Source organism: Parus major, chromosome 4 (assembly GCF_001522545.3).
Source record: "Parus major isolate Abel chromosome 4, Parus_major1.1, whole genome shotgun sequence".
Classification (NCBI taxonomy): domain Eukaryota; kingdom Metazoa; phylum Chordata; class Aves; order Passeriformes; family Paridae; genus Parus; species Parus major.
Window position 1 is genome coordinate 22,631,305 of NC_031771.1, and position 18,960 is coordinate 22,650,264.

The 18,960-nt window shown below is 43.2% G+C and overlaps 1 protein-coding gene and 1 long non-coding RNA gene across 2 annotated transcripts; one reads left to right on the forward strand and one right to left on the reverse strand.

Moving 5' to 3' along the window:
* The first annotated feature begins 12,715 nt into the window (after positions 1-12,715).
* RPL34 (ribosomal protein L34) lies at positions 12,716-16,176 on the forward strand. Its single transcript, XM_015625875.3, has 5 exons — positions 12,716-12,765; positions 13,323-13,396; positions 13,477-13,576; positions 14,358-14,461; positions 16,050-16,176. Exons 2-5 carry the CDS (start codon positions 13,332-13,334, stop codon positions 16,132-16,134), a joined length of 354 nt encoding a protein of 117 aa, XP_015481361.1. The 5' UTR covers positions 12,716-12,765; positions 13,323-13,331; the 3' UTR covers positions 16,135-16,176.
* On the reverse strand, positions 15,966-18,705 carry LOC117244274. The gene is made up of 2 exons (XR_004497031.1): positions 18,551-18,705; positions 15,966-18,464 (listed from the first exon to the last, which is right to left on the reverse strand). It is a non-coding gene; the product is annotated as an uncharacterized LOC117244274 (long non-coding RNA).
* Positions 18,706-18,960: the final 255 nt, after the last annotated feature.

The window sequence follows — 18,960 nt, forward strand, 5'->3', positions numbered from 1 at the left end:
ATTTATTTTTATGATTAAACTAGTCAGCAGGTTAGTTTTACTATAATGTAAATACAGGTTTTTTGGAAGGGATAGTACATAGCTAAATGCTATGCACCAGTTTTCCATTGCTACAGGGATTTCACTGCAATGTACTTAAAGCTCCATCCCATGTTTCAGCAGGGCTGAAAGCCTGCTAGTGCTTTGAAATTATAAAAGTAAATGAAATTGAATAGCAAACAAAAAAAGTCCAGACTTGATCAGTGATGATGAGAGAATTCCAACTGGGTCCACTTGGGAGCAATGATCAAGAATTAAGGTCTTGATATTTTTTTAAGCTAACAAATGAAGCTTCTTTATTCTACTTAAATGGGATAAGAAAAGCCTTATTAAAGGAACTAACATTTGTACTAATCTGCAAGCCACATCCCTATTGGCCCCAGCAGGGAAAAAAAAAAAGAAAGACTTCTAAAAATGTTTAACAAAATGCAGAGAAAATGAGAAGAGCAAGAGATAACTTTAAAATGCGCAACTTTGTTTCTGTGGAAGAAGGAGAAAAGTCTGTTTTCATAACTGAGTGAAGAGGCAGGAGCATGAGGTGCAGCTGTCATCCTCTGCACTCCAACCTCCAGAGTTTACAGTCTGCAGGCTGGCTGCAGAGGGGCTCTTGCCAGGTGTATGAAGGTGGCCTGGGGCTCAGGGTTTTGCCCTTTTTTGTTGTTTTTTTTTTGGTTTTGACTGAGGATTTGATTCCCTCAGGCACCTGCCTTACCAGGATTACTTGCATTTCTGGCACGACTGATCTCAGCAGGTGGCTCTGTGAGGGCAGCATGCCCATTCCTGAGCAAGCCGAAATATTGGCCCTCTCTGCTGTCACATTGGCAGCCTTCAATGTATGCTCATCTCCATATAAGTACTGCTTAGGCTCCAAATTTGGCCAGTGGTGAGATTACTGTACCATCTGTAATCTGTATGCTCTCCTGAATCTCTGGCTGGCCCTCTGGCTAAGGGGATCTTTCAGCACTCCTGCTGTATCTGCTCCATGTCCATGGGCTCTTGGTGGCACGGTTCAGTGTCACTGCCTTGACTCTAGCTGACAAGGGAGAGCAATAGCTGTGAAGATGTGTCAACATCCCTGGCTGCCAACACAGAGGCAACCTGAATGCGTGCCCAGGGCTCCTCAGGAATTAAGATGTGGCTTCTAAATCTTGTGGCTGCCTCTGCACAGCCCTGGTGACCTGCTCTGGCTGGATTAGTGACAGAGTAATGCTGTGAGGACACTTTCACAGGGCTGGTGGACTAATCCCTCAGCAGGGGAGGAGAGAGAGGAATAGCATGAGCAAGATAAGAGAGAAGATCCCTTGGCAAATGAGTAGCAATAAGTTAGGAGGGAACCACTGCTATGAGAATTGAGGACAACATGCCCTCATTAGTCTAAGACATAAAAAAGACAGGGGGTGGCATGGGGTGTGCAGGAACAAAGGATAAAACTTGGCCCCATTGTAGAACTATATAAAGCAATAGTTGAAACAAAGTCTCACTTTAGTCTTTTCTTCATATGGACCAAGTCCACCTGTGAATTGATAACCAAAATACAATTTTGTCCTCATCTTAAGTTAGTGTTTAAATGGAAGTGATGAGAAAGAACTCCCAGAAGGACCCTGAGCTCATTAAGAAAAGAAGGCACAAGGGTTGTTTTATCCATCTGAAGAAATACCGAGTGAGGGAGAATAAAAAACACAAAATCTGAAATACAACAAGTATTGAAATATAGAAAATCTAATTTGTACTTAAAACGTATTTACTGTGAAAGTGGTCAGTCACAGAAACAGGCTGCTCAGAGAGGTTGTGGAGTCACCATCTCTTGTGGTATTCCAAATCCAGCTCCATGCAGTGTTTTGCAAAGTGCTCCAGCTGACCCTGCTTTGAGAAGAGGGATTGGACTAGATGGGCTCCAGATAACCCTTCCAGCCATTTTTCCCCCTTTATATCAAATCTCACCATGGATTCAAGTTGTGCCCTCATGATGAGTTCAGTACAGTTCTTAAACTCCTGCTCAGCAAACACATGTGAGATATCCCATGGAGATGCATGTTTTTACATAAAGTTCACCAATTCTCCATGTCTTACACTTTTAGGTAAACATTTGTTCCTAAAATTGCAAGCTATGAAGTGCTTTCTGACTTGCTGTTAATGATTGCATCAAACTGAGCAGCAATGAATTCAAGGCTAAAATGGGGGGTCTTTCCATGAGCCTCAGAATTTCCAGCTGCTGCACACAAACCCCATTACTACAGAATTGTGACACAGAATAATGAAGTAACTTATCCAGGCTAAATTGGGTCAGAGTTTTGACAGTGATTTTAGTGAAAGCATGGTGAGGTTCTTTGGGTTTGGCTGTATTTTTCAAAGAACCAAACCTGATTCCTAATACAAGGAAGCATGCCCAAGTTACATGGCTCTATATTTTAAATAGAACTTCCTTTTAATAACCTGGATTTAATGCATTTTACAATGTATTTATTATCTCACACTGTGATATTTTGTAACTTAGATTTTCAGCTAACGAGTAGCTCATCTAATGAAAATAATGATTTTTTCATGCTGTACTACATGGAAACTTAAAGTATTTCAATTAAACAAACCACCTCATTAGTGTGCCTTGATAACATAGTTGAGTTTTCTTTGATATGGTCAGAAATATCTAGCATGCTTTTGGGATGCAATCAAACTCTCCAATAAACTTGTTGCTAAAGACAGCTGCCTAGCACCATGTATTTCTTGAGCAGTCAAATGACCTAGTTTAGAAGTGTTTGAAGCCATTTTATACTCTGGAAGGAGAACAAATTAACCTTGTTTAACAAGTAGTTTTCAATTTGTGTTCCAGCACTCTTCCGCACTCTACCATCTCCAGAGCAGTAGCATGGCCTTATTTCATCCTTCCATCCTAGCCTATATACCTAAAGCTACAGCTTTGGGAGGCACCTCATCTGCTGCAAGGACCCTGGGTGGGGGTAGTGTCATTGCTCTCAAAATGCATTTGAAGCCACAAGTCTTGTTATCTGAGGTCTGCTTCAGTTTTTTTGTTCTTTATGAAGAATCAAAAGAAAATCAGGGCCATTGCTACCTTTCACTTAGATTTATTCTGCCTGTTGCTTTGAAAGGCTTGTTCAAATGAGTGTTTCCAGTAAAGCAGAGAACTCTGCAGCAAAAACCCAGCTTTTGATTGAGACAAGACCAAACTGATCTTTACTGCAGAAGATTTGGCTGCAGCTTATTCTCGTTGGGGTCATACCTGTGGCTATTATAAATCAATTTATCTCTGTTCAGGGAGCTGGTTTTTATCAGATGAAGACCTGGATTCATTCACATTTCCATAGTTTCTCTGAGAATGAGATTTCTGGGTAGTACTCTTTCTATAAGGCTAATGTACATGAAAGTTACATTAAAGTTGTCTTTTAAGCTCTTCCCTTGAATAACTTGGTTCAGATTTGGAATTCATTATAGGCAAAATGATTTGCAGAAAATATCTCTGATTGTTGAAAGTAATTAGCTCCTCTTTCATCAGCTGCAGTAAACCATACATTTAACACTAGGTAGCTTCACCAGCTCTAAGTGTTCACTATAAAGGAAAAGCAGGTGAAAGGCATTTAGTCCATATGCCTGTAATAACCTTTCCTGTCACTCTACTCTTTTGTCAGGTCTTTCAAATAGGACTTTAGCGTGGCTTTTTATCACTGTGAAAACCACATTAAGCACCAAACAAGTAAGCTTTTCACACACAAGGTTTAACTGGTGCACTGTTACTTTTGGGAAGCTGCATGGTATCTCCCCATCTGCATTCTTTCTCCCTCAGCAGCAAAACTAAAGTGGACCTTGTTAGTTTTCTATTCAAGTCAATTTTGATGCCCTCTGCTCTCAGCAGACAAGATCTTCATCCTGCTGCAATGAAATACTTACATCCAGCATGCAAGCTCTCATCCACCTTTGCCTGCCTGTTTCAAACCCTAAATTCTAAGATTAATGCAAGTTGGCAGTGTCCCTTTAATCAAAAATTAATGCTTGTCTTCAGTCTCCTCAAAGCACTTAAAATCTAGCAGCTTTAGAAGGGAGTGAATCATTAGTGCTGCTGTCCTCTGCCTCCCATCAAGCAGGAGGTTTGACCATGGGCTGTTACAAAAATGGGGGTGCTGTGTTGCCCTCCACAGAGCACTGTTTGGGATCAGCCTGCCTGACTTCTGCTCTTTTTGCTGCTCACAGGGAAGAGGGTGCAGAGCAATCAGAAAATCTGCTCAAGAATAAGATGAAGCCAACACTTTCTTTCAGAAGTTCGGAGCAGGCCCTTCTTTGCACCTGCCATCTCTGTGCAGACAGGTACTAAAACTCACATCTGACTATGCCAGAAATACTGCATTCAGCCGTCTCAGCTTCTATCCCAGGCATATCTGCTGATCAGCCAGTTAGTCTGGGATATTCATAGGACTCAACTCCAGATTGAGTCATTCTGATTCCTGGACCTGTGAGAAGCTGGGCTTACAACTTGGCAGCCGAGTGCTTGGAAAGCTGGCTGTGAGCCCCTCTGAAAGCCTGGCCTTAAACCTGCAAATATGCAACTTGGAAACCCCTGTAAGGAGCAGCCAGTCTGATGCCAAGCATAAGCCAAGTTCACCACAGCTTCATGAAAAAATAACATCTTCTGGGATTTTTGCAATGCACAGCAAAGTACAGTGTTGCAGAAATCTTTTGTAGGCAACTTTCTGTACAGTAAGCTGCTGCTCTGCAGGCATGGCTACCTAGCATTGACCCAGGCATTTCTTTCAACACAGTGTCACATCCTGTGTTCTATCAGTGTGATGCTTTATGATTTAATATGTTCTGTTGTTTGCTTCTCAAACCATTTATTTTTTCTTCCAATTTCTCTTCAAACAAGGTGAATTCATATTATTTCTTTGTTCCAAACATTCATAAATACAGAGGTATGTAGGCACCTCTAGCCCTTAATTGCTTCCTGTTGAATACCAATAAAAATGTATATGGACAGATAGATATTTTAATGTGTCCCTAATTATTCAAGTGCAGTTTAGGTTGTACCTAGCAAAGAATATCCAAAGGCCCATGTGCACATATTTGCTTGCTGACTTTCTGCTTCTCTTCTTTTTGAATCTAAAGTGTGTAGGATTGTACTGGGCTTTTACTTTTGGAAAATTTAGCTCAATCTGACTTACGTTGTAAGAAAAATTGAATCACAGATCATCCTAATTATTGGAAGTATTTACCTAATCTTTAGCATGTTATAGCCTGGTCATTACCATTTACAGTATATTACAATTTTAGCTGTTAAAATATGTTCACAGCTGGGCAGTACCTTGATAGCTCCTGCAGTGAAATCTGGTGTGAGGGGAGTGTGTGCTGCATACAATAAATGCAGTGTGAAAATATAAAGGGCAGGAGATTTGGTCCAGTGAAATGTGCAGCAAATCATTGTTTGAAGGTGACTAATTTTACATGTAGCTAGCCATACAGAACACAAATCCAAAGGGACTCTTACCTTCATGTCTTCTTGAAGAATGAAGGCATTTATGGAAAAGTAGGGTAAGGAGACATGGGGAGAAGACAGGAGGCAGCTCATTAATAGACTTAGAGCAAAGATATGGATACACTTAACTGAAGAGGGAAGGAAAGATGCTTTCTTCTCTCTTCATATGATGAAAATAAAAAGTGATCAGGATAGATTTTTGCTATCCTCTGGGCATTAAAAGCTTAAATGCAAAATGCATGACTTATTATATCTAGCCAAATCTTAGGGGTAAATAGGCAGTATGGGGAATTAGTTGTTGTTAATTGGACTTCTGAGCTGAATTCCCTGGGTGCTGTACTGCCAGCATATCCCTTTTGTTTTAATATTGAAACAGGGAGAAGCCAGCTCTATGATGGATTCATTCCACTATAAAACAGCAGAGCACACTAAATCATCTTCAAAATAAGTTGCATTTGTTGAATGTAAATATTTTAGGGTTAATTTCTGCATGTACTGTAAAATGTATTTGTGTGTTTCTTCACTGATCATTTTGAAACTGTAAAGTAAATCTTCAAGTAGCATAAACTGCCCAATTGTTCTATAATAATTGAAAATATGACTTGCTGTTCCTTAAGCTATTGTATTTAGACCACATTTTTTTATATACTTTGGGGTAGTCAGTTCTGCTTCCGGTGAAGCATTGAGCTCCTCAGAATTCCATGGCAGTGAGTGTGCTTTCAGTGATGTGCAATCTTGAAAATGTGCAGTCTTGAAAATCGTATTTCATATTGTTTTATCAACAATATACACAGTGTTCCTTCTTTAGAAAGATTTAACAATAATCACCAAAAAAGCCCCAAAACCCAATGATCTCCCACTGATCCAGGAGACCCAGAAAAAAGTCTTTGCATCAAGCTTTTCTTGTAGCAGCCAGTCCAGTCTCACATGCTGAAAAAATTGATAAAGAACAAATCCCCAGAGCCAAGGAGAAGGCACAGGTCACACACCTCCTTTAGCAGCCTGTTGTAGTTGATTCTCCTTGCACAGCTAATTTTCACTGGTAAAATACAAAAGGTAACTGAGAAAAACAGGCTTCTCTCGCATGTTCAACCTGGTAAAACATCATGAAGAAATTATGTTTTAGTGTTTCTGAAGTGCTCTGAAAAAAAACTAGGGAGATGTTTATATGAATTATAAACTCCTCAGAGAATGGAAGGTGCAAAACCTTCCTGTACTGTTAACGTATCTTTAAATCATTGAGACAAATATAATTTATTTTAAAGGTACACTAATGCATAATTGACCTTTCTTCATTCTTTACCTCTCCCCTCATCCCTGTACGGTCAACATTTGCCATGGTAGGTAGCCCTTCCTATTTTAAAGAACAAAGCCACAGAAAAATGTCCAAAATTCTGGATCCCTTTGACACTTACCTCTCACTCAGTAGTTTGGTCTCAGTCAATTCAAAGGAGTTTTACTATTTATTAGACTTGAAATAGAGTCTATTCTATACCTTTCTCACCTGTTCATAGATCCATGTCAGTTTATGCCATCTGGTTTTGAATAATTTCTTGTGGAAAGGGGCAGCTACACCTGGTATTCGGTGTTCACTACTCTTCCCAAACTTGCGCAGATAAAGAATTGTACTTTAATTCTCTTTGCACAGACCCTGAGATTTTATTAAATAGTAACATCAATTACATTTATTTTAAAACTGGGAAACCTGGACCCAAAATCATGGTCAGCACTACCAGTGCCCACATAGCTGATTACACTGCCCTTAGTTAAGTGATTGACCCAAGTCTGCCACAGGAAGCTCTGGCAGTGAGAATGCTTTGCCCCTTTTCCCTCTAATTCAGGGAAAATTCAGCCATTACCCTCGCCTTGGGTGGCCACTGTTGGGGGAAGGAGCAGTGTGAGGTGATGATCCCAAGCAGCTCTGGAGACATCCCCAGTGTGAGTCTTCCCAGAGATGTGAGATTCCTACAGCACAGTACACATTGCTGGGGAAGGATGGCCTCTATGCCCTTGATGTCTGGATGGTCAGAAGGCTTAGACGTGAGAAGGAGACAGGTTTAGCTTCATTTGGCACCAAGGGTGAAATGCAGATTTCAGAGCCTGGAAGAGCTGTACAGAGCCCCTTTATTTTTCCATTGCTCTGTGTGGAAGATGCATGGCCCAGCTTGTCACGGCTGCACCAGGAGAACTGACACAGGGGATGTTGTAGGCCAGGGACCCTGACTTGAGCTTAGGGGCTGATGAAAAGCAAACATGAGCTGTCACCATGCAGAATTCACATCTCAGCTGCTTGTGCCGCCCACGGGCTCAGTACCCTGCTCCATCTTAAACATTTTCCACAGGGGAGGGGGAGTGCACACAAAGCCTGTTTAATTAGGCGTTGTGTAGGAAGGATGAACTCTATCCCAAGTGAGATGAAGGATTGCATGTCTCCTCCAGATGGTGAAAGTATTTTTTTCTTTATGGCAGGAGAAAATAAGCAGGTGTGAGTATGGGGCCTACCTGTATTGGTTTTAATCAGCAACTTTAGGCAAACTCAGTGTTCTCATCAGAAAAAGGGAAAAATAAACAGCTGAGCACTGTGATTCATTTACACTTCAAATATACTTTGAGTTGGTTATTCCTCAATTAATCAAATAGCTGGTGTATCCCTAAAGTAGTATAAAGTGACACGCTGTGTGAAATCAATTTTCCCTTCCAAAATCATTAAATTCAGTAGCCTGTGACTACATCCCCGCTAATTCTAGTACCGGTCCTTTCATCCTCCATTAACTTTGGCACGCCTAACAGGCTGTCAAAAATAATTTCCCAGAACGTAAATAATTCAGAAATTAAAAATTAATAAATAATAACAGAGAGCTACTGGGAGATAGACTGGGTCAATTAGTCAGCTCTGCATTCTGTTTCTTCGCAGCAGGGGGGCAGCCACATTCGTTACTAGAATCTTTCCTCCGATTCCTAGGTCTGATTTACGGCTCTTCATTACTGGATCCAGTCAGACACAATTACCTCCATCACTATCTCAGTTCCTAACTTCAAAGAAACACACATTTTCTTGTCTGCTTTTTTTCTCCTTGCAGCAGCCTCAGCTTGACGTCCCTGGAATTTCTTCCACGCGGACTAATTAATAAGACTTTGACTTATCATATTCACTTCTCTTCTTTGATGTCCTACCTTAGTCAATCATCCTATTTAATTAGAATTTCAATGATAACTTTACTTATCTCGTGGCTAGATGTAAATTAAAATAACGGGATTTTAATTCTCTTTCTTACAGGGTTATGACATTTTTGACAGAAAAAGTTTCAACCCAAATACGATATTATGTACTTCCTACGCTAGGACTGCATTCCACTAAATTGTTTTTCCCTTTGCTACAAAATAATTTTGCTTGTTTAACAAGCACCACTGAAATGGAAATGAACTACAGCTTCTCATAACGTAATTTGCACAGGTCTGTGTTGTGGAGGGTTATGTTGATAGAAATTAGTATAATCAGATTGTGACACATGCCACGTAGTTAACAAGGAAAGGGAAAGAGATTTTTCAGAAAAAAATCAGCTCTGAAGAGACAGTGGAGCCGAGGACCTCTTCTTTCTCCCCTTTCCAACAGTTGATAATACTTTTCCAACGTTTCTTGTTTCCTTTCCACATTTATGGACCTAAACCTGTTGGTTGTATCCAAGCAGCACCTGAGGCTGGATTCTGACTTCAATGAGACATTTCTAAAACATATGCATACACTGTTCACGGAAACAGTATCATGCCTGTGACTTAACAGGAGCAGCACACCCTCAGCCACATCTTCTCTCTGCAGTACCCCAGCGTGTGCTTGCCCATAGGCTCACTTTCCTCCCCATGCCTCTTAGAATTTGTCAGTCTAGACTGGTACAACAGCAAGAGACTATGAGTGAAAACATTTCACATTTTTTAATTGAAGCTTATTGTGGAGAAAAGCCCTAGAGGGATCCATGAAGAGAAGTTAATGGGGAAGTGGAATCCTCCTGGGGCCTGGTGGATTCCTGGAAGTGGTACAGAAGTGTGAGGAAAGTATAAGGGGATCCAGCCAGGCTTATCAAGCCTTATGCCTTTGGGAACTCTCACTCTTACTCTGCTGGACCTTTCCATGTGACCAAGCAAATTGTCATGCACATAGATAGGGGCTTTCAGTAAAAAGAGAGATCAAGAGAGGACCACGTGGAAAAGAAAGGAAGGATGGTCAGCATACCAAGAATTGGTCTTAAACTGTGAACAAAACGTTCTTCTGACGCATTAAACAGAATATGGTGACAACCTGCTGGCTGGTGCAAAATATATTCCATTACTAAACTGCCATCAGAGATGATTATCTTTCCAATTGGATCTGGTAGAAAAGAGGTTTACAGTTTTGCACTGCCAATAGGTAAGTACACCCTGGAAGCCAGCCTCCAGTTTTCTCAATGAAAAAGGCCCACAACCTCAGGTGCTATTCTTCCACTGACATCCTAGAAGGGGAAAAAAAATGGATTTTATAGGATGCCACTGTTACTTTTCCACATTGTTGGACTGCGCACTTGCTAATCCATCCCCTTTGCTACGTTCAAAGAAAGAAGAAAATGCAGAAAGAGTTAATGAGACATGTTGGATGTGGAAAATGACTGCTCCCAAAAGAGACGTTTTGGTCCTGTGAAGAGGTAGGAGTATCAGAGAACATGAATCAATTGACTAATCTGTACAAAATGGGCTTAGTGAGCTTCTGCTTCAAATCTTATCCCCACATTAGATAGCATTAAACCAGTTGTCATTAAGCTTACATTTCCAGATGCTCCGGTGAGCCGTTTGCCTGATAGCCCTGTTCCTCTTTAAAAAAAAGAACTGAAAATGCTTGAAAAACTAGGCCAGTACATCATCAGAAGCAACTGGCTGGAATTTAATTGACAGTTTCTAAAATTTACACTGGTTGAGTTTAGAGCCTAAACGGGGTAAGTTCAAAAATGTATCAATACTATTGTCAATAATAAAATAGTTACCTGTTGCACTGACAATGTCTAAACTATTCTATAATAATTTAATAGTGTTGTTCTTTAACAATTGGATTCTGTTACACTTTTATATTTAGGCATGATTATTTAATCTAATTTAATTGGCTTTCTTATTCCCTTCAGGGTTCTGGGCCTAGAAAGTTCATGTTAAATACTCTAATTGCTCTGAAATGTACTTGTCTTTTAAAATATGCTCCTGTCTTAAATATACCCTAAAATCTAGTTCATACATATTTTCTCTCCTTTCATGAGTTAAAAAATAATTCTGGTGTCCATGATTTGCACTTAAAAAGAGTCAATAATTAACCAAAATTATAATTATAGATTGAAAACAGGGAGGATGCAGTACAACAAACTGTGAGTTACAAACACATAAATAAGGCCAGGAGCACACATCAAAGGATTCTGAGCACCTGCTAATCTCCAAAAGCACAGCTGAAGCCGCTAACGATGGCAGCAGCAGCAGCAGCAGCACCCTACATGTTTAATGTGTGGGTCCCTGAGTATCATTGTGGAACAGTGCTCAGGTCAGTGGAGCAAAAGAGCATTTGAGGGCTCACAGACAGTGGGCCCAACCCCATCCTCCTTGCAGATGGTGATTTCCCATTGATACTGTATGAAGATCTTGACTGTGAGAGCCCGCATCAATTATGGCAGCAGCCACAAGGCATTCACATGCACCATGAGAAGGAGGGGATGGACTTGGTGTGGCAGTGGGAACACCACCACTGCCACCAGAGGCTGGGGAGCAGAAGTGATGGAAACACGCTCTTTAAAACCTCTTTGTCCTTCATGTGTCAGAGGCAGGTGGTGGGGTGGGATCCAGATCCATTAGTAAGGTCACACATGGATAGCAGAGGCCAGATGCTGATTTCAGAACACAGAGGCAGCTCTGCTTGTCAACATCCTTCTCAGCTTGGCAGGGACCCGGGGCTGTGGGATAGGAGCTGAAACAAACATCTGGGAGAAGTGTAGTCCAGGGAGTGTTTCTCCTTTCTTTTCTATCAGCACAGTGTTGAATGAAAGGCAAGGGCCTGCCAGAGGCACCTTCTGTGCATTTAGATTTAATATGGCAGATCTGGCATCACTGGAATGCTGTTCCTGGCTGCTGACAAGCCATCCTATGGTCTCTTAGCTCTTGCTATTTCCTGTATTTTATTTTTTCAGGGGTCTACCAGAGGCTATTAAATAGATGTTACAGAACATTCTGAGTTTGAAAGGGACCCACAAGGATCATTGAGTCCAACTCTTAAGAGAATGGCCCATACAGCAATTGAACCCAGAACCTTGCTGTATTCAGCACCATGCTCACACCAACCATTTGAGATAATTTCAAAAGTCAGAAAATGTGACCCGGCTCAGGACACTTGGACGATGCTGATGGATGAACATGGGGAGAGTTTCACTAGCTGTGTCCTTTTTTCCCTAGGCTTTTCCTAGGTACCCATGACTTGGAAATGGGAGGATCAGCAGAGAAAGGTTTAGAATTTTATGCTCCTGCCTGAGCACCTGTCCCAGATCCTGTGACAAAGTGAGCAGAGCAGGAGGAGTCCGGCAGATGTGGGCATTGTGCAGCTCTCCAGAGGGCCCGGTTTCGGGATTAGCCTGTCTGTCTGGTCCAGGGCCCGGGAAGGCCAGTGCTGGTCAGGAGCGAGGGCATCTCCAGGGGAACAGAGCTCGGCAAGGGCAGCCCTGCGGTGCTCCAGGCAAGGCTTTGGAGGGATTCTGGGGGACCAGCCTTTCCTTTTGGAAGTTTTGTGTAAAACACGCGGTTCCCAGGCGGCTCACGTGCCAGTTTGCCGTGGAAAAGCGTGTATGGGTGACTTGTAATTCAGAGCTTTGAACCGCAGGATGGGGAATGGCTTCTGGGCCCACAGCTACGTAATTACCATAACGAAGCACAAACCCTTCTTTCCGAGGACAGAAGCCGGTATTTTAGTAAAACAGTTTTTCGGTGAAACACCCAGTAAATAAAACGGGGTCCCCTTCGCGCCCATTGCTGCTGCTCCCGATCCCACCGCCGAGCGGCGCCCCGCCCCGCTTTAGCCGTACAACATGGCGCCGCCCTGCACCTCCGTGCCGTACAACATGGCGGTGCCCACTCGCCACCCTGCCTGGCAGACGGATTCCAGCGCGCAGGCGCCGCTATTTCTTCCGGGCTCCAGCACGACGCTATTTCAGTGTTGACCCGCGCGCTTCCGCTTCCTCTTCCGGGTCCGGCGGCGCCAGGTATGGCGGTGGGGGACTGGGGGCTGCGGGTGCCCATCCGCCTCCATCCGCGGCCCGGCCGGCAGCGAGCGCGATCCGAGGCCCCGAGGCGCTGTGGGGAGGGACCGGCGGCGCTGCTGCCGCTGGAGCGGGGGGGCAGAGCTGCCCGGCACAGAGGCCGGGCCTTCCTAGGCCTCCGCGGGGGGAGCTCCCGAGCAGGGCCCGAGTGTCCCGGGCTGCGAATGTAGCTTATGTTGATTATAAAATACGTAGCTGCTAAAGCAGCTCCTTAGGAGAGCGTGACATAATTCAGGCAAGACTGGGATGTTTGAACAGTGTTCAAGTCAGTTCGCTTGAATCTTTATTGCGGATCGCGTCGTGCCCGCTGTCACGCGTTTTGTTGTTCTGTAATATAGTTGTGGTGGCTGTCGCTGATCAGGGAAGGCTTTAGTTTTATTAATATCGAATCGGCAGCTGCTGATTGACAACTGGCTCCGTACGGCTGATCCTGTGAGATGAGAACTTCCGTGTCAACGTCGAGCCCTTAACTAATGCCGCTTTGGTTTTCACTTGTTTAGGGGTGAAAAATGGTGCAGCGCCTGACATACCGCCGTAGGTTGTCCTACAACACAGCTTCCAACAAGACCAGACTGTAAGTAAGAGTTTGTATGAAAACCTCTGTTGTAAATAGGTGATTGTTACGTTAACTGAGTGTTTTTCTGCTGTGCTTAGGTCCCGAACACCCGGGAACAGGATTGTTTACCTTTACACCAAGAAAGTGGGAAAGGCCCCCAAATCAGCATGTGGTATTTGCCCAGGAAGACTTCGTGGTGTAAGTATGGTTATAAAGGGTGTTCTCTGCAGCAGCTTTCTTTCAGCACAAAGAACCTTTCCAAGTATACAGTGAGCCTATTTATTGACCAGTTCTTGTTAAAATAACTCTTTTCTTTAAATATTCAAATGAAATGTTATGCAGTTTAGTGGAAAAATAAGCTTTGGAAGCTGAAACATTTTTAATGCACTTGATTTGCATTATTATTAATCAAACTCTTGTTTTAGAAGATCTGAAGTTTTTGAGGCTAGGCGGGCTATTTATTTTTTGAGGCTATAGAATCAAAAACTAATCAGTTTTTGATTCTATAGCAGATGTAAAAAAGTAAATTGGACCTATTAGGCTTGCAGAAAAAAAGGGTAAACCAAGTTTAGAAAAGTCTTGTATTTAGATAAAAGGTTTTTTTTTTTTTTAATGTTTTCTTAAAGTAACACCATTGCTTTTAACAGTTATGCAAATGCTTGAGTAATGTTGATATTTGAGCAGTTCCTATCTTTGAAAAAAACAAGTCTTTTTTTATAACAAATTTTTGAATGAACCTCTTGGTGAACCCCTGTAGTGGGATGAAAAGATCAGCTTAGGGATGCTGAGTATGGCACATGCAATGAGCTGCAACCTCGCTCACTTTTTAGCATCTTGAATAGTAAACTTCTGGTGTTGCTGCTGCTTTTTGTTTTTTTTAAACTATGAAAGTGATCTTGGTTTTTATGTGGCAGATGCACAAAATTGCTGTCCTATGACACACTTAATTTTTTTTTTTTTTTTTTTTTGCTGTCTGTAGGTCCGTGCTGTGCGCCCCAAAGTTCTGATGAGGCTGTCAAAAACGAAGAAGCACGTCAGCAGAGCCTATGGTGGTTCCATGTGTGCCAAGTGTGTCCGTGACAGGTAACTTACAGAAAGCCAGCTTTATTCCCGAGGTTGCTTCTTACAAAATTTTTATATCCCTCTCCGTTCTCATAACGTGGACCCAAACTTTGAAGGTTCTTGTCTGACACTGGTGATGGGGGATGGAGAGTGTGAGGCATGTCAAACAATGATGTGTGTGATTTTGTCCCTTGGGTTTGAGGAAGCTCCTGCATGTGGAGAAACTTTGTGTTCTTCAGGATTTCTTCCTACACTGTTGCATGAATGCTAAACAGTCTGCTCAGGCTGGATTTTTACCTTTTGTATTGACTGCCCAAAGTAAAGATTATTCTGTTGTCCTCTTTTGTCTTATGCTGATTCAATTTAATTTTTCACTTCTTTGTAGTGTTTTGGGACTCAGAGATATTATTTGGCAGTGTGTTTAACAGCTTTATGTGGTTAAGCTTTAAAATGGCCTTTGCTGGACCTCACTGAACTCAGTTTTATTGTGTAGCAGTTGCATATCTTATGCTTCATTGGCAGTTTTGAGGAAAAACATGACCATGAGTGTGTTATCTCTGTGAATGGTACATAAAGCAGATCTCTGGGGTCAGCAGTCTAATGCCAGTTTTTTTCATCTGTAGTGACAGCACTTTTTTTTGCATGTGTAAGTTGTAAGATAAATGACATTAGGACCACTGAAGATGAGCTGTTATAGCTGCAGAGCCATAGCATAACTCTTCTGTGTTGAAAGCCACTTTTTTTCTGAGTGTTTTCCCAAACCCTTCATGAGCTTGATAGGTAGTTTATAGTGCACAAGTACGTTTATTCTTACTGCACTTAAACCAGAAATTAACAGCTACCTCCTTTCCTGTAGTGGTCAGATTTTCTCCTTCACCTGCTTAGGCATCTTTGACAGGTTTCTGTGCTGCAGAAGTAGCCAATACATACCAGGTGCTTTAGAAAGGCATTTTAATGTTTAAGGGTAGAAGAGTGTGTGTGATACACTTGTGCTGTTAACTCGGAGCCATCAAATTGTCTGTTGGTATGTGAGTGCTGGTGCATCTGTCCCATCTACCTGATGGCCCTGCATGTCTTCCAGAAATAGTTGTATTTGGGCATGACTTGACCTGCTAGGCTGGTTGCCCTGTTGATATGCAAGGAGCTTTAATCCTGACAGGGAAAGTATTCCTGTTTTTGATAACTGGATGCATGTAGTTTCCTGTAGTTCTGAGGAATAGAGCTGACCATGACTTGTCACACCAATTCTGACTTCAACAGAATTGAATTAATTCTTCAGTTTAAGGGTTCTGCTTTTTGCCTTTGAAGTTTGTGAGGATGGTAAATTTTCCCATGTTCAACCATCAAGTATTACCTTGCTTTCCTCCAAATCACTTACCCTAAATTTGCAAGCACTGTAAGCTGCCATCCCCAAACCCCTACATTTGTACAGTGCCACTGTCGCTGTCTTTTGCTGCTGGCAAGAACAGCAGTGGGTTCCCTTTTTATGTAACCAACACCACACATGCAATGAATATGGAAGATGTCAAAATTAATTGTAATTTGTTTTATTTTTGTGTTTATGCTTTGGTAGATAGACACATATCCTAAAGCTGTTTTTCTTTTCCAGGATCAAACGAGCTTTTCTTATCGAGGAGCAGAAGATCGTTGTGAAAGTGTTGAAGGCACAAGCACAGAGCCAGAAGTCAAAGTGAATCTATTTGTAGTTTCAGCCCAATAAATGAGATCTCCACTTCCCTTGTGTCCTGTCATTCCATGTGTGACTCAAAGCTGGTAGGAACTGCTGCTTCTCACAGGTCGTACAGTGCAGAGCTGGGTTTTGCTGCAACAAAACCTGTAAGTCAGGGTGCTCTGTTCATTGCTGCCTGCTGCCAGGCGATCAAGCAGCTGGAAGGAAGTCTGGTTAAACAGGACTCCCAGCTCAGGCCCAGTCACGTAGAGGGATTGGAATAACTTTCAGCCGTGTAGGTTTTCTTTCAGCAGCTCTTTATGAAGTCAGTGGAGGAGTTGGCTCAGAAGAAAGTTAGGACTTGGAAAAAGAAGAGCAAACAAAAGAGGACAGCTAGTATAAGCCTAAGGTAGATTTTCTTGAAATTGTATGTGGTATTACTCAATTGAGGGTAGAGAGAATAGTCTTAACTTCTCAAAGGCAGTGCTGTGTCCACCAGACAGTTACAAACTGCTACATTTGGATCTCCTGGAAGAAAGCTGCAGCTGCTGTATCCTGTTAGGTCTTCCTGGGTCTGCAGTTACAGGTACAATACCAGCAGAGCTCCAGGGCACAGCAAGGACAGACCTTGAAAGGCTTCGTGATGTAGAGCAGCAGTTTGGGTCTCTGGTACTAAAATTTGAACCAAAGTTGTTTTCTCATCAAGGATGTAATTGTAAAGAGTGAAAATGGCTTTGCTTCATTCTGTTTTGTAGAGAACTCTAAATGTGTCTCTTAATGCTATCCAGAAGTATTACAACAGTTGGGATAATTCTTGCTTTGCCTGTATGTGCAGTGGTATTCCTCATCCCCAACCCTGAATTTTGAACTGCTTTTAGTATCTGATGGCCATCTATTTTTACCTGGTTTTAACCAATAACTATTTTTCCAAAAAGCAGTGAGCTCCACCGAGAGTAAGGAAGAGAGGAGAAACAATTACTGAGCATACAGGCTCAGTAACATGCTGGGAGCTGTGAGGGTGCCACTTGAAGGGGATTCTAAGGTCAGATGTGTGCTTAGTGTGCGGCTCCTGAGTGCATGCTGCCTTTTCACCCTGCCTGGCTCTGTCAGCTGTACAGTCAGCCAAGGGACAGAGGACAGAAGGCTGAGGTGGAGAGCCCTTCTGGTGGCAGTGAGCTTTGGGTGAGGTGCCTGGCAACTCTCAGCTGCCAGCTGGGTGTGATAGCAGGAGGGGGCTCTGGTCCAGGATAAGTGACTTCATACTGTGCATGGTAAAAGGAGTTGTACCTCCCCAAGGATTTCTTCACAGTGTCCCAAGGAGTTAAAATAATTCTCAATATTCTCAAGATTAATAAATGTTGTAGCTTGAAGCATTTCTCCCCAGCTCTGGTGCAAAGGCTGTAGTTCATTAAAGGAGGTTTTGAGACTTATATTACTACTCTTAACATTTTTGGGTGCTGTTACTATAGTTACTTTACAAAGTTAACGTTTCCTTAATTGTCTCACTGTTCTAGTACAAATTTCAGTACTTTAGCCTGCTGGAAAAAAAATGCAGTAGCAGCTAGGGCAGGTGTGTATGTAACCTGCTCCTGTTTTGCATTAAATATGTGAGCTGAGAGTTTTCCTTCAGGCTTTTGGAAAGGAGTAGAGATGAAGGGAAAATAATTTTGGAATAATGAGGTTAAAAATCTCATAAACATCTGTTGATAGGCACTGAGAGGGAGATTCTTCCAAACAGGAAGGGTATAAATAACAGCTGACTATAAATTACATGATTGCACCAGAAAGCAACTGTTAGGAGAAGTGGTATTGCCACTACAGGCAGAAATCAAAGCAGTCATTAGGCAGTGTGTTAGTGAAATGGAAATAAGGCCCGTAATTATTTTATACCTGATCGAGCAGTTGGCTGCAGTTAGGAATGGGGGCAGACATTTGGGGAAGGGCTGTGCTACGCTACCCAGCGTGGCGAGGTGGGTGAGTTCAGCTGGCGCTTTGTGTGCTTTGAAAATGCGTTCCTGTAACCTGGAGTGAAGGGTTCTTTCCCACCCCTTTCTTGAAGCAAGAGGAACTTGAGAGGCTTCCACATAAAAGGGGGAGTTTTTCTGACGTGCTGCCGGAGTGCTGCTCTCCAAAGCGAGGACGGAGGCAGGAGGGGCCTGGCTGGGCTGGGCCGATGTGGTGTTTGCACAACACAGGAGCGTGTGAGATGGGCTGTAACACACGGGACCCCGCTCGCTCTCAGCAGTGACTGATGAGATGTCCCTTTTCCTCCCCGCTCTGTGTGCAGCTGGCTGTGGGCCAGGATGGGCACTACATCCCATGGTGCGGGCAAGGGGATCCCAGCCCCACTCTACCCTGCAAGCACAGGGACTGGGGTAAGGCCTACTATAGAACTTTGCTCTCCGGGTCTGCATCTCCTCAGCCCGACTGTGCAAACTCACAGGTGGGACGTGGCTTTTCCTTCCCCCGCCGGAAAACTGTATCAGCACAGGGGTACCAAAGGGTGTCCGTGGCACGTGGCAGGCGCTGTCCCAGGTGCAGGCAGGCGCTGTCCCAGGTGCAGGCAGCGTGCAGCGGCGGACCCGCCGGCAGGGCCGGTGCCACCCGGGCCACTCGCGGCTCCCGGGACGGCCACGTGGCTGCCCAGCCCGGGGCGGGGCCTGCGCACGGCCCCGCCCACAGCCCCGCCCCCGCCCGGCCGCCGGTGCCCAGCGCCGACACGTCAGGGCTGTCGGGTCCTGGCAGGTGAGTAAGACGGATAGATTCTTTAACGGCGATATGGGGTCTTTCCATACTTTTATTAAGAAAATAAATATTTTTTCTGAGTCTGTCATTTAGTTCCGGTCTTAAA

Excerpts from the sequence above, each read along its gene's own strand:
- RPL34 (XM_015625875.3), top strand. The coding sequence starts at position 13,332 with ATGGTGCAGCGCCTGACATACCGCCGTAGGTTGTCCTACAACACAGCT. Across the intron at positions 13,397-13,476 it reads GCTTCCAACAAGACCAGACT|GTCCCGAACACCCGGGAACA; the intron begins GTAAGTAAGAGT and ends TGCTGTGCTTAG. Across the intron at positions 13,577-14,357 it reads GCCCAGGAAGACTTCGTGGT|GTCCGTGCTGTGCGCCCCAA; the intron begins GTAAGTATGGTT and ends TGCTGTCTGTAG.